The 16,275-nt window shown below is 34.0% G+C and overlaps 1 protein-coding gene across 1 annotated transcript; it reads left to right on the top strand.

The window, feature by feature from the left end:
- The first annotated feature begins 14,452 nt into the window (after positions 1-14,452).
- Positions 14,453-15,394, top strand: LOC125406995 (olfactory receptor 8K3-like). The gene has a single exon (XM_048444284.3). The coding sequence runs from the start codon at positions 14,453-14,455 to the stop codon at positions 15,392-15,394; it is 942 nt and encodes a 313-aa protein (XP_048300241.1).
- The last annotated feature ends 881 nt before the right edge of the window (positions 15,395-16,275 follow it).

Raw genomic sequence — 16,275 nt, 5'->3', positions numbered from 1 at the left:
ACTCCTGGAACTCATTCATAATCGTTCGCTTTTATTCTTTTCAAGACTGTAAATATGAATTCTAAACACTGTTTCTATTGCCAAGGCTTTTCTGACGTAGACAGTTTTTCATTCTTCTTTTTTTTGTTATTACTATTGAATAAAACTAGTCATCCACAGAACCAACTCACATAAAAGTACTTATACCAATAGATTTTTTCCCATGTAAAGTAACATTTATAATGATGTTTTTTTAGCAAAGCAATATTCTAATAGATAATCTTCATTCCTCACTTGAGTGAACCAAATTCCCGTTACTAGTAGAAAGAAACTTTTATGTTTGTCTATGAAATGTTTAAAATGTAACATAGCAACTTCTCAGAAAACTGTTTATTTAATGTGAGCATTCCATGAAGTAGTGAAGATCACCATAAAATGAAACTAGGAAAAGAGGAAACAGCCACTGTATTCATGGTCCATACACCCAAATGTGCACCCATTATATTTCGACATCGGACTCCAACTTCTCTTTACCTTTCCAATATTGGTCACACCAGCTGCTTTACAGATCTTCCAGACACTTACTGTACTATTGATTTCTACCCTGTTGTTTGGGGACTCATTGCTTGGAGAGGCTCTTTGCTTAGTAAACATGGTACTTTGTTTGTAGAGATGAAGGCAATTGTTTAATTATAAAAGAACTAATCATATAAGCCAATATCATCTAGTCAATTCTTTTCTTTAAGTATACATATTTGATTTTGAACCATACAAATTTGTACAACAAAGTATGTGTGTGTGTGTTTATATGACTCTTTTTTTCATTTTCATAACTCAGATCATTGAGCCTCAGTAATTTTATTACACTAACAAAATAATTATCTAATTAATTTTAAATTAGAAACTTAAGACTTATAATTGTTTTTATTTCTCTTTAATATTTGAATATTGTTAATTGAGAAACTAATGTCATCTTTGTAAATCCAAAGGCCTTTCTGCTAGTTGAGCCTAGTGAAACTAATAAAAAAAAGTTGAGAAATTGCTGAAGAACTCCAGAAATTCAATAGAAAATTCAGAAATGAACACAAACACATAGACAATAAAATTGACATTGAAATTAATGATCTCATTATGAATATATAAAAAAAATACATAGCAGAGAAACAGCAAAGAAACACATGAAATATTGCAAAAACATACATGTAACAAGGATTCAATGTTGAGAATATGCAAGGAAATCATAGCTAACTATAGTAAGAAAGAAAAGCTCAAAATGTTTAGACCGTCATTAGTGTTCTGAATACATATTTCTCAAAATTTGGTTTACAAATTAAAAATAATATATGTAAAATACTCTCAATATTCTTAATTCTTAAAAAATGAACATCCAGACCACAATAAAATGCAATTAATTGCAGTGATAAGACTATTTTCAAAAGGACAAACTTCTTGTGAGACTCTAGAGAAAGAATTCAAACACTGTAATCATCAATGTCTAACAGTGTATAATAAATTAATAAAATTTATTAATTTTAACAATGTAATGGTTCCTCAAAAATTGAAGAAAGGCTTGGAATAGAGATTAGCAGTGTAGCAATTGTATACCATGCATACTAATCTGAGTTAAACCCATAGTGATGCAAATATGAATGAGAAATAAAGAACAATTACCAACTCTATAATTCCACTACTCTGTATTCAAGCAAAGAAAAGTTTGCCAATTTGTTGGAATCCTTCTTACATTCCCTTGAGTGTAATAATATTTGCCACAGCAGCCAGTATATGAACAGCTTACACGTTCATCTGCAGATTAGCAGATGGAAAATATGCAGTTATATATTAAATGTCATTAGGCACTAAAAACATGAGATCATTATCATTTGTAATTATTCAGATGATCACTGAAGATAGCAAGAGAAATAAGCAAGGTAAAGACAGACAAATATTGTACTTTAACATTCAAAAGAACAATTGGAAAAATTAATTTCACTAGGAATTGGGGAGAATAATTGAGGCGGTAAGAGAAGATAGAAGTCACAAAAATGGCACAAAGATATTCTTTAGGAATAGTAATATCCTGTTTCATATGACACCAGAATACAATCAATGTAGTGAATATGTCACCATGTCACCATGATGGAGGTTTATGATAACAGCTATTACAATTAATATTAGCTAACACATGCTATAGCATGGATGAGAACCCTGCATTATGCCTGCTGAATATGTAGCAATCTTGAAAATTTGCTCGCATTAAACTAATACCAATGGAGTCTCTCTCTAACCCGTATTTTCCTGCTGCCTTCATTACATTTCTGTTTGCCAATCTATGCATTTTTCTTACTTGAGGTTAAACAGGACTATTATTTTATGAAAGCCAATATCCTTCAAGAATACTTTTTCAGAAATTAGGTATTGTGTATTATAAATATCTGTATAGATAGATAACAGGCAGCATAAGGAGATCTAAGGAATATGTGGACAGACTTTTTAGGGGATCTTTCTGTCATTTTTCTATCCTGTTTTAAAACTTTATTGAATGCATTCTTTACAATTTTAAGTGAATTCAAGAAGCTCTTCCTACCACTAGTCCGTTTTCCCTCACTCCTGTCAGCACCAACCTTTCCTGGCACTTCCCATTTTCTCACTCAATTCAAAACATTTTGTCAGCCATGGGATAGTGAACTACAGTGGTCAAATAGGATTTTCTAGTTCTTAAAGATACTTCAAACTATATAATATTGTTTTATATAATGTTCATAGTACCTGTAAAATCAAATTAATTGAAATAAAGTAATAGTTATCTGTACAAAAGAAATGATAATTCATTATATAAGGTAAGTGATTTATGAGTCATAAAACTGAGAAAATTTCTTGTAAGATATAAAAATATTGTTCCTTCTGTGTAATGATATCTTGTCTGTATGTGTCATCATTTTTCTGATGGATTACTTCCCATATCAAAGTTTTTCCACATTTATTTAACAACTGAAAAATTTGAGCTCCCAAACTGAAAATAATCAATAGAACTACTCAGCACAAAACCAACTGAGGGAGAAAATGTACACTGTGAGAAGGATGCTATAGGACTTTGAGAGCTTAAGGTAGAAAATGGACGCTTCAACCATGGAATTGTGAATCTTAAACCACATGTGAGACTTCCCCTCAATTTCATCTCAGTCAATTATACTTCGTAAATATTAAAACTAAGAATCCAAACAATCATTCTTGGTACGAAATTTTTAGAAAAGATTATGGAGGACTCTGATACATTACATGTGTGCTTCATTAGACAGAGGAGACCCACAGCCCATCTAAATTACAATTTTGTCAAAATGAAGTTCTCTTAAACATGTTTTAAAATATTAAACACAAAGTAAAATAAGAATATAATTTTAAAATTCAAAGAAATAAGAGAAAGGCATTGTCATTTGATATATAATGCTACCGTGATAATTACAAACACAACTTTTAACTGAAATGAAGACCTACTTTCTGAATTAGAACTAAAGATTTCAATCTGAGAAACGATTGGATGATATATTTCATTATCATATGTTCTTTCATAAGAAGTATATTTCAAAAATTGTATTTTCAGGTGAAATAGCTGGTTTTAATTTTTATTTTTATGCACATTGATGTTTTGCTGCATGTATGTCAGTGTGAGGGTTACAGGCAATTGTGAGCTTCCATGTGAGTGCTGGTAATTGAACTCTGGTCCTATGGGAGGGCAGTCAGTGCTCTTAACCACTGAGAAATCTCTTTAGCCCTTTGAAAATCATCTTAGAAGATCAGTATTTCTACTCTAGGCTAAATATTTACCTCTAATGGATGTTTTAAATGATATTAAACACATGATATTAATTTTTCATTTGCAGTCAGTACATAACAAGAAGAAAAAATGTCTATTTTATGCTGTATACACATTACAATGCATAAAGTTAGTTCTATGTTCTCATTGGAGGTGCACCCTTTTAAACTTCCTCATGGGATAAATTAATAGTGATTTACACTTATGACTTAAACACTGCAATTTTAATGGGTGATTCTTAAATCTGGTGACTGTTTCCACAACATATTTTCTCAGGATCCTAAATGGAGAAAGAGAACCCCTCCATCTTGAATGCTTCCATTCTTGTGGGTGTACTGAGAATCCTGAACTACAGGCTTCTTTATTTGTGCTGTTCTTTCTCATTTATGTCATTTCCTTTGAATGGAATCTGGGCACAATCATGCTAACCAAGTTGAACAACAACCAAAAAACACCTATGAACTTTTTTTCATAAGCATTCAGCTTTCACTACTTTTGATTTCTCAACTGCTTTGGGGCCAAAAAATGTTAGGAAATTTGAAGGAAAGGAAAATACCATAAGTGTGCCATTGAGATAGTTTTGTTCATCTTCTTCATCATTAGTGAGATTTTTGTTTTGTCAGAAATGGCTTAGAAAAGTTATATGACCTTCAACAGACAGGTGTGGGAAGTCCTTGTGTGTGTGTATGTGTGTGTGTGTGTGTGTGTGTGTGTGTGTGTGTGTGTGTATTGCCTTTATTGGTTAATGAATGAAGAAGCTGGCTTGGCTTGTGTGATAGAGCAGAACAGAGCTAGGCAGGGAAAGCTAAACTCAATTCTCGGATAAAGAAGGTGGAGTCACAGGGACACCATGTAGCTGCTAGAGGGGAAAGACAGGAGCTGCCAACAGGAACCTTGCCAGTAGGCCACAAGTTTTGTGGTAAAATATAAAATAATGGAAATAGGTTAATTCTAGATGTAAGAGCTAGCTAGCAATATGCTTAAGCTTTGGCCAAATTATATAGTATACAATTTTATATATTTTGAGATTCACACAAGTCCTTAACTGCAACCCCTTATAATTTCAAAATAAAAAAATCATACTTCCAACATGTAATGCTACAGGATAAACATTACTGTTAAAAAATGTGGGAAACAGAGCATAGTGAGGAAATACTGTGATGTGGGAAGTCATTTTGTATATGTGCTGCTTTTGTTGGTTGATGGTAAAGAAGCTGCTTTGGACTGTGATAGGGCAGAGTTTAGCTGGGTAGGAAAACTAACTAAAAGCTGAAAGAAAGAAGGTGGAGCCAGGGAGGAGCCACGGAACCCCTCAAGAGACAGACACTGGATGGAACTTTACCCAGTGAGCCACAGCCACATGGTGATATACAGATTAATAGAAATCGCTTAATTTAAGATATAAGAGCTTGCTAGCAATACACTTAACTGGTTGGCCAAGCAGTGATTTAAATAATATAGTTTAAGTATTTTTTTAACTTCATATATGTGTGTGGTGTGATAAAATCATACTCCCCCATCCCCTCCGAATCTTCCCAAATACCCACGCAGACACTCATCGAACATCATGTCCCTGCCTTCTTTATATGCACATGTGTGTAGGGTCTTACACCACATACCATGGACAAGAATGATGAAAGAGCATGTGATCAGACTGGACACTCTGAATGTGACTGACAATGAGGGCTGATTGAGAAGCCAATGATAGTGGCACTGGGTTTTGATTCTACTGCATGTACTGGCTTTTTGGGAGCCTAGTCTGTTTGGATGCTCACCTTCCTAGACCTGGAGGGAGGGAGGAGGGCCTTGGACTTTCCACAGGGCAGGGAACCCTGACTGCTCTTAGGACTGGAGAGGGAGGGGGAGGGGAGTAGGGAGAGTGGGAGGGAAATGGGAGGAGTGGAGGAGATGGAAATTTTTAATGAATAAATAAATTTTAAAAAATAAAAACAAAGAAGTAAAAAAAAAACCAAAGAATGACCTCTAGACTGGTTCTTGATAAATCTCTTTGCTCCTCCAAAACTGTCTGAATTCTCTAGGCATTCTAATCTTCCAGACTCTCACCAAAAATGTTCATCAAATTCTACTTAAGCTTTGTAAATATTTTCCAGCTTAAAATTTCAAAATCTTTCATATTCTTTCCATAAACTTCCTTCAAAGGCCTGAGAGCCACATATTCAGGTTTTCTACAAAAATGGTCTCATTTCTTGGTATTATGGTAGGCATGGCCATAGAAAACCAACTACCTAAGCTATGGTTATGCACATCACATTTAGTTTGAAGTGAAGTCATGTTTCGTGGGCAATTGTTCAATAGGAATCTGTAACATTTTTCTTCAAGATTCAAATTGTTTTCATTGATTTCTTCTTTTCCTTCTTCTATGCAATGCCTCTTACACTCCCCTCCCCATTCTTCTTCACATTTACAGTCTTTCCTTTTACTAGTTGCAATTGTATGCTTATATATATTTGTATGAACATATATTCAGATAGATAGATAGATATGTTTTAATATAATTTGCTCAGTCAATATGATGTTACTTGTATGTATGCTTTAGGACTGACAGATTAGTGCTGGAAAACAAATTTGTGTGTTATTGCTAGGGGAAGACCCTCTCTCTTGCTCTTGGTTATACTCAGTAACTTGCTTTATAAACTTTACATGGTCTTACAGAATAAATACCCATGAGTTTCAGAGGAGACTATAAGCTTGGAGTTTTGAAAGTTCTGTTAAGGTTGTATATTCTTGGGAATGGAATAAGTACACTTTGCACTAAAAGATGGAAATGATTTGTAAGTCATTTGAATTTGAAAATTGGTTCAATAACTCATGCTTTAAACACTCAGTCTGTAACTGGTGGTACAACTTTTGACAGTGATAGAAATTTGAATATGTAGGTCCTGGATGAGGTAGAGTAGATAGGTACTAACTAAGAAACAAGTCAATGATAGAGGGCCCATCCCACTTCTGATGTCTTTCTTTTTCAATTTTACCAGGAGTATATGTTCTTCTACAAAAGTCCCTCACTCTTACTATGTTCCTTCCTTGTTCTGGTCCAAAGAAATAGCACCAAATCTTTGTATACAGAAAACTTGGAATCTAGAAGCCAAAATTGGTCTCTTCTCCATTCCTTTTTCTCTATTTATTTTATGATGGTTTAAAACAAACAAACAAGCAAACAAATGAATAAAAACAACAAAAAGTCTGACCCACAGCATATGGGCATAAACACTGTATTGTAGAATATCAGTATTTGGAAAAAGAACTGTTCTGCCACATCTCTTTGATTTACTGTATGACTAATAAATATATAAAAATCTGCCTTTCTTTATCCATTAGTATTCAATATCATAATCTCACAGAAAATCTAGACACTGTGTACCGTGCCTCCTAGGTATAATGATTTTGCTAAATGTAAACACACAGAAGCTTTATTACTTGTAATATAAATAAATTTAATTTAAAGGTTTGACAATGTTATAAATAGTCCTTGTCACTTTTTTCTTCCATTTAAAACACATAGATTATTTATTCATGCTATGTAATATGAATACACTTTTTCTTCTCTGGCTACTCCTTCTAGTATTTCCCAACCTCCTCTTCCATTTGGATCTACTCTCTTTCTGTCTCTCATTAGAAAAGAAAAAACTTCTAGAAGATAACAACAAAAATAAGAAAGTAAAATACATGAAGATAAAATAAAACTATATATTCAAAGTTGGACAAGCCAAGCCAGAAGGAAAAAAATCCCTAAGAGAAGGTTGAAGAACCAGAGACTCACCTCTTTTAAAATGCAGGAGCTTCATTAAAGGAATAAATATAAAACTATAATAGATACATAGAGGACATGATGATGACCCATGTGGGCCCATTGCGGCTAGCTTCAGTTTCTGTGAGTTCCTAATAGGTTTGCTCTGTTGTATTAAAAACCTTTGTTCTACTGGTATTTTCAATCTTCCCTGTCTCTGCCACTCATTCTGACTCCTCTACTTCAGTGTTTCCTGAGGGGAGGAATTTAATAGAGAAACCTCATTTAGAGCTGTGTGTTTGAAGTTGTGTGTGTGTCTCTTATCTGTCTATGTCTGTATGTGTAATGTATTGCTTTGGGTCTCTGTATTTGTTCCCATCAAATAGAGGGAAATCTTCACTGATGATGACTGAATATGGCAACAATTTATGACTATAATAGAATAATCATAATGAGTCATTTATTATTAGATTTTTTAGACCAGAAGTATTTGTTCATGCCTTAGGACTCTGTGCTGTCTAGACTAGTGTTTTTGGTCACCCATGCAGTATCAGGTATGGGTTTCATCATATGGAGTTGGCCTTAAGTAAAATCAGACCTTGTTTGGTTACTCCACAATCTTTGTACCAAAATTGCCCTAGCATAATTTACAGGAAAAAAATAGATTGTGGATAAAATGTTATGAGGTTGGGTTGGTGTTCACTCTTTTCTTCTGCTAACCTGCAGAGTACCTTCCCAAGTCATAGACACTAGAACATGAGGGTGAAGGTTCTTTATAGGTACTACCTTGACCTCCATTTTCAATTAGTTGGGAGTGTGTTGTCTTCAATTGTTTTTGTGGGAAAGACCTATTTTTTTAGTAACAGCATAAATTGTTTGGGGATTTCCGTGAGTCTCTTTGGCAAACATCTCAATTATAGAAACCTAGTGCAGTGAAAATTTCATTCACTATATGAAGGCAATATTATGAAATCTCCAAAAAGTGAGGGGGACGGGTCCCCTCCTGATCATTAAAGAAAATTTAAGAACAGCCAGGACTGGGTTTCATTCTTGTCATTTCTTAAGGTAAATGTGTTAAATCACATCCCAGATACAAAGGATACAATAGGAAATGCAACTGATGGATCTGACCACCTGATAGTCAAGAGAAAGGATGTCATGAGTCAGTAGAGAGTCAACTCTCCAGATCTAGTTTCTGTCATATTTCCATAAATTCCGGGAATATTTAATATCAGAGTAGAAAGAACAAAGAATTAAAAAAACCTCTCAAAAGGAGAAATCAGGAATTTCTAACTAACAGATTATCCATTGCTGTAAAATAAATATATGTTTTCTGAGAGACATTATCATAATTTTGATCAGTGAAATTAAATAAAATATTGAAAATAAGTAATTCATAAATTATATTTAAGCAAAAGTTTGTCTATTCAAAAGATATTAAATGACTTTGAAAATTAAAATATGTACTGTATCCACTTCATAAAAACACTTTTATTTCAGGTACTTTTGTCAGTTTTACAGTAGAGGTATTTCTCTATAAGAAAGAAATGAGTCATGAGGACTGATGGATTCTTAATAATTCTAGATAGACCATTACCCTGTCATTTACTGTCATTTTATTAAAAAGTTGATAATACTAAACTCTTTTATATTTAAAAGTAACCATTAGGCATATGTAAATTGTTCTTTAACCACAAATATGCATATGCCACTTGCTTCAACACACGGTGGGAATCACTGAAAGTTATGTGGTTACACTGAGAAGTGAATAAATGAATTACCAAAATATATGATACTTACATGGATGTATATGAATATTTCCAGTTAAATATAATAACAGAGGAAATAAACTGAATGCTGTGTAAGATAATTTCTCAGCAGGGAAATCAATCGGTCCCTGGATCATTAACAAATACCCAGTGACATTGCTGTCAGTTGTAAGATGTTTTGGGAATAATCAAGAAATTGCATTCAAGTTCTTAGATGCATAGCTTAAAAGTAAGAGCCACGTTGAAGGGCCCTTGATTGCAGTTTGGTGGTTAATCCAACAGTAGAACACAAACCCTTCTATCATTCTGGGTGAGTGGTTTTAATGGTCTACTTGGTATCAAATTAGATTGGCAGATTATTCCTGATGTCTTCAGTTCAGCTACAGCCACAATTAGGGTCATCATATTTAAACATGTATGTGCCATTTTTCATTTACTAATAGTTCTGTTTCTATTTATTTTCACACAAATGAGAAGTCTATGAAATATGAGCATTTTTTTTAATTTGTCAAGTAGAATGTTATTGCAGAAAATGTGTTGTCCATATGTTTGTTTTAAGCAGAGGGATAATGTAAAGTGAGTATAGATATTTCCAATAAAAAGGGTTTTTAAAGGGAGTTTCCAGTTATTCAGTGAAGTCATGTCACTTTCCCTAGTTTTTCTGCAGTTGTATCTTCATTTTTTCTGAAACTGTTTGTTTTACTAGTATTATACAAGCCTAGATATGTACCACTGTACACAAGAGCTGGCACAGAAACAAATATCATGGTTGTAAAAAACACACCACTTAACAACAAGAGAGAGACAGACAGACAGACAGACAGACACACACAGAGAGAGAGAGAGAGAGAGAGAGAGAGAGAGAGAGAGAAAAGTGGAAAGCAAGCTCAAAACATATGAAGACATCTTTAAGGAAACTTCTACGGAGTTGTTACAGAGAACAGAGAACCTTGAGTCTTGACTCATTCATTCCAGTCCTTAATGACTTACATATTGCTTCTTATCACTTTAAATCCCACCCTCTTTTCAGTTACATTTTACACTCTTAGCAGTTTAGGGGGAAACATAGTTGTCATATATACCAACATTTCTGCAGGGCAAGTGCAAACTGGCTCAACATAGTAAGTGCAGAAGATAGAGACAGTTATTCACAGTCATACCTACAGTAGGAAGAGACACAAAATCTCAAAGGTAAGAATAAACTGTATTTAGGCTAATACAGATAATAATAACAGACAATAGATATATGTCAGGGGACCAAAAAGCAAGTCATCTGAACACTCAGAAGCTTGACCAAGCAGTTGAGAATCACTCAATGAGGTATAATGGATAAAAGCAATCTTAAAATAACTTTAAAAATAAAAATAAAATAAAAATAAAAATAAAATAAAATAAAATAAAATAAAATAAAAATAAAAATAAAATAAAATAAAATAAATAAAATAAAATAAAATAAAAAAATAAAAATAAAATAAAATAAAAAAAATAAAAATAAAAATAAAATAAAAATAAAAATAAAAATAAAAATAAAAAAAAAATTTAAAAATAAAAAATTAAAATAACTAATTTTGTTAATTTCATATAATGTTTAAGGAGAAATTATAAACAACTTTGAAAATATAAGTAATCTTTCCCTAATAGGAATATACTTAATAGCATTAACTATAAATAGTTATAGTTATATATTTACATATATTAGTTATATATAGTTTTTTATATAATTATGTGTATATATATATACACACAAGGTGATAATTAGTAAAACTTATGTCACACAGTTTTATCCTAAAATTATGAATTATAGTAGCACAGATAAAGTAGAACTTTTTAATAAATTATTTATTTATTTTACATCCCACTCACACTTTCCCTTCCCAACTCTTATCCCATTCCATTCCCCTCTTCCCCTCTGCCCTCCTCCAATCCACTCCTCTTCCTCTGTTTCTGTTCGGAAAGGATAAAATAGATATTTAGATGGCAAAAGTCTTAAGAAATCTAGCTTACTGGTAGAGATTGATTCTATCATCTGGGCTTAGTACGCAGTAGTAGAGGAAATACATACAGGAATCATCAGAAGGCACATAATATTGATTTGTAGGCTGACATTAAAATATAAGACTCACAGATTCCCCCTGAATTAGATGAATTCATGAGATATAAAATTTGTACATTATCACATTTTCCAAATTTGAAAGCTGAGGCAATTTATACTGGTTTTATGTAATTCACAAACATGCTGCAATTGGTTTTTACCTATTTAGATAAAGTAGTAGATTTTGGTTTTAATTTATGTGCTGGGGTGGGGTAGCATTGTCTCCTGAGTTTTTCAGATGTATGTGGTGAAATGTATTTCAGAAACAGGGATGTTTTTATTTCTGACATTTTTAGCAATGTTTACTCACCTAGGCAGCTGAGTCTGCTGTATATTTTAAGTAACTGATAATTCTTCCTTCTCTTGCATCTTTCTTTCTTCTCTTTGGCTACAATGTTTTTCTCACTTGTTGACCTCAGTTACTCTACTTGCTTAATTTTATAGGCTAATTTAGTGGCATTGATTGTTACTATCTACATAACGGGGAACCCATGTACTTCAAATCCTTTACCCAACACTTGGTGTCTCCTTGGAATTTGTGCTTCTGTCAGGTAAGAGTGAGACTGGCTAAGTGAGACTGGTTAAGACCCTGCTCTTGGGCATATTCTAGCTAGTTGAGAGGCTGTAGCAAAGGCATCATTATTTTCAGTATAGCCTACATAACTACGTGAAACTCTGATAATGGTAAATAAGCAAATACTAGGGTTATAGCTACATTTTTCTAGATAAATGTCATATTCATTAGGAAATTCTACAAAGTAAGCATATTAAGATCTTGTTAAAAAGGGAATAAACTCTTTTTGTATTGATTACAGCAGCATGGAGGAAAATAGAGGTCATTATGTTGAATGACATACACAAGGCACAAGAAATAAATTTTGCATTTTCAGATTGGTGAAAACTAAAAGAACTGATGTCACAACAGAACCAATCTTCACGACAGAACTGAAAGACAAGAAAGTTAATTAGGGACTCAGTGGGATAAGAAGGATGAAAGATGGGAAAAATGGAGATGGACTCCAAGCAGAAGAAATTGCCATGATTTTAACTGTACAGTTGGGTAGCTATTGTGTAAAAGAATCCCTCACTTCTATGCATGCAATGAAAGTTAGTGGAAATGAGACCACAAGATTGAAGGGGAATGTGATGGTTACATGGTATGGTTTGTAGGGAGGGAAGGGAAGGGAGAAATATAATCAAATTATAATCTCAAAAATTAAAAAAAAATATTAGGGGAAAATAAAAGAATCTAGCTGATATCTGAAAATATAAGATTAGTATGAAATTAGTAACATTAAAATAATTAACATTTGAGGATGAAAATAGAAGAATCAATTGATTTTGCCATCACAAATTTCACACATGCCAAATTTTAAATGCATACCCTGAAGATTTACAAATATGTCTCAATTTAAAAAATGGACAGTTTTATAACCTTGAGATGTTAGAGCCAGGAACATACTTCCTTTGCCAATTTAGTTAGAAATTCTATGATCTTTTTCCATATAACTTTAACTTCTCCCTTTTAGGAAGTACTAAAATTTAGTATTATAATTTTTACAACATATTTTACCAATCATGATCTTGGAAGACATTATAACTGCATTATTCACTCATATGCTCAAATACCCTTTGTATCCTATTTAACTGCATAGCTTGCTAAATTGTATGCACAGATTTTCCATTCTTAAATTCATTAACCCAACCTAATGTTATTTATTCTCAATGCAATATTGTAAATTATACTTCTTTTAATTTTAATCATAAAATATAGATATAATTTATTTTAGACATTGCTATCAATGATGCATTAATGCTACTTATAAATTATCCAAAATTGTTACTATGTGTGTTTTTCAAATTTTCCTTTATTTTTGAGAGTTTCAGACATGTATAAAAATAATTGTGATAAAGGATATCCTTCATATTGTCCCTTTAAGTTCTCCCATATATCTCCCTGTACACAGCTTTAGCAAATTCATTTCTGTTATTTTTTTCCTACATTTTTTTTTACATCCAACTGTAGTTTCCCTTCCCTTCTCTGTTCCCAGTCCTCACTCAACCTCGTCTCTATACTCCCCATCTATTACTCCTTCATTTCTCATCAGAAAAGTGCAGATCTACTATGGATATCAACCAAAAATGGTGTATCAACTTGTAGTAAGGTAGGCACCGCCCCTCTTATCAAGGCTGGCCTAGGCAACACAGTATGAGGAAATGCACCTCAAAAGCAGGCAAAAGAGTCCCAGACAGCCCCTGCTCTCATTGTTAGTAGTCTCACAAAAAGACCAAGTAACACAGTTGTAACATACATGCAGAAGGCCAGTATCTGTCCCATGCAGTGGCCCTGGTTGTCATTCAATACCTGTGAGTTCCTTTGAGCCCAGGTTAGTTGCTTCTGTGAGTTTTCTTGTGGTGTCCTTCACTCTTCTGGTTCCTCCAATCCTTCTTCTCTCACTTCAGTAGGAGTCCCAAGCGCTGCCTATTGTTTGGCTGTGGGCCTTTGCATCTATTTCTTTCAGTTGCTGGATGACTATCATTAAAATCATTTCATCTTTCTTATAATCTCCTAAATCTCCTTAATGCTGCTCAAAGACAAATGGCTATGAGGCCATTCACTGGAGCATGAGAAACATACCAGGAAACATGTCCATGATGAAGAATGAATTTCTCTCCACCAGAAAATACAGTTCCCAATAGTTCTTTGGTAACTGGAAGGGCCTGGAGGAGAGTGCTCCCTCTCTGTGCCAGGATTTCTGATGATTTGATTCTATGCAGGTCTTGCTGTGCAAGTAAATACGGTTGCTGAGATCTCAAAAGCGTGATGGCCATGTCATGTCCAGAAGGCATAACACCATTACTTCCTGTTAAAAATCAAACAAAAGAAGAACATAAAAATACAGTACTCTCTTATACAATGTGACAAATTCTGATTTTTTAACAGGTAACTTCCGGGAATCGCAGTGGTCTTTGAAGATCCCTCCAAGTAAACATTTCCTTATCTCAGTGGTCTTTGAAGATCCCTCCAAGTAAACATTTCCTTAGCAGTCTAGATGGAGAAGCAGAACCTCTCTGTGCTGAATGAGTTCATTCTCATGGGTGTCACAGACCTCCCTGAACTACAGGCTCCTTTTTTTGTACTGTTCTTTCTCATCTACGTTGCCTCCATGGTGGGAAATTTGGGCATGATCATCCTCACCAAGTTGGATAACAGGCTACAAACACCTATGTACTTTTTTCTCAGACATCTGGCTTTCATTGATTTTGGTTATTCAACAGCTGTGGGACCCAAAATGTTGGTAAGTTTTGTAACAAGAGAAAATACTATCCCCTACAACTGGTGTGCCATTCAGCTATCTTTGTTCATCTTCTTCATCATTAGTGAGTTATTCGTTCTGGCAGCAATGGCCTATGACCGCTATGTGGCCATCTGCAGCCCCCTGCTCTATACAGTCATTATGTCTCAGAAAGTTTGTTGGGTATTGGTGATAATTCCCTATCTCTTCAGTGCCTTCCTCTCTCTGATCACCACCATCAAAATCTTCATTTCATCTTTCTGTGGCCATAATGTCATCAGTCACTTCTACTGTGACAGTCTTCCTTTGTTAACCTTGATCTGTTCAGGTACACATGACATTGAACTCATAATATTGATCTTCTCAGCATTTAATTTGGTTTCATCGCTTTCTGTGGTACTTGTGTCCTACATATTGATTCTGGTGGCCATCATCAGGATGAACTCTGCAGAGGGCAGACACAAGGCCTTCTCTACCTGTGGCTCTCACCTGACGGTGGTAGTTATTTTATACAGTACTCTGTTTTTTATGTATGTACAGCCCAAATCTAGTCACTCTTTTGAGACTGATAAAATGGCCTCTGTGTTCTACACCTTGGTAATCCCCATGCTGAATCCCATTATCTACAGCTTGAGAAACAAAGAGGTAAAAGATGCCCTTCAGAAGCTATGGAAAAAACTGTGTAAAGCTTGTATTTGAAATGCAATAGAAAGTGGAGGTAGCCTACCAGCACAAAGCCTGCCTAACACATGCACATCCATGCTGAAAATCCTGAGTCCTACAAGAATTAAATAAATAAAACAAAAATAGACCCAAACTGTTTATCTAATAAATTCTATTATATTCAAGTGCATATAATATGTGTTAGACTTCTAAATGCACTGGACTGGAAAAGTTGAAATGTTTCTCTTGTTTTCAATATGCAGTGTATAAATACTGGCTCTCATTTTGGTATTAATCTTGTTTTCACACGTTCCATGCTAGTGCCTGAATTCTGCCACTCGCCTTACATTCACAGCCACCCCTGGTGAAATGGAAAGGACAGATTCACATATGTACCTCACCTTAGACTTTCATTTGGCTAATGAGATCTTAATGTATTGAAATGAGCAGTTTTCTTTCCTATGTGACCTACATATAGAAGTACATATCAAGTACTGAAGTGCTGATATGTAAAAATATTATCCCTGTTCTATGTTCTATACATATACTTTGCAAAGAGTATTGCTATAATACTAAATAATCAAAAGGATAAACAAGATCTGATCCATTAATATGATCTTGAATATCTACACAGAGAAATAACAAAAACAGGCTAAAGCAGAGGCATCTGAATATCAGTGTTTGCGCTCACATTCTTACAGCAGCCGGAACAAAAAAGTCAGTGTCACCTCCTAACAGCAACTGGATGGATAAAGACATGTGACCCATATACACAATTATCTTGGACATGAAGAAGGGGGAGATTATGTCAGAAATGAACATTTACAGCACGATGATGATGGAGATCATCGTTTTAAGCAAAATAAGCCAAACTCATAAAGATGAGTATTGCATAATTTATCTTATGTGATTTTTTT

This window comes from Myodes glareolus, chromosome 6 (genome assembly GCF_982192425.1).
Source record: "Myodes glareolus chromosome 6, mMyoGla1.1, whole genome shotgun sequence".
NCBI lineage: Eukaryota > Metazoa > Chordata > Mammalia > Rodentia > Cricetidae > Myodes > Myodes glareolus.
Note: the sequence above shows the minus strand (reverse complement) of the source record. Positions and strands in the feature narration are given on the sequence as shown.

Coding starts and splice junctions, on each gene's coding strand:
- LOC125406995 (XM_048444284.3), top strand. CDS start 14,453: ATGGAGAAGCAGAACCTCTCTGTGCTGAATGAGTTCATTCTCATGGGT.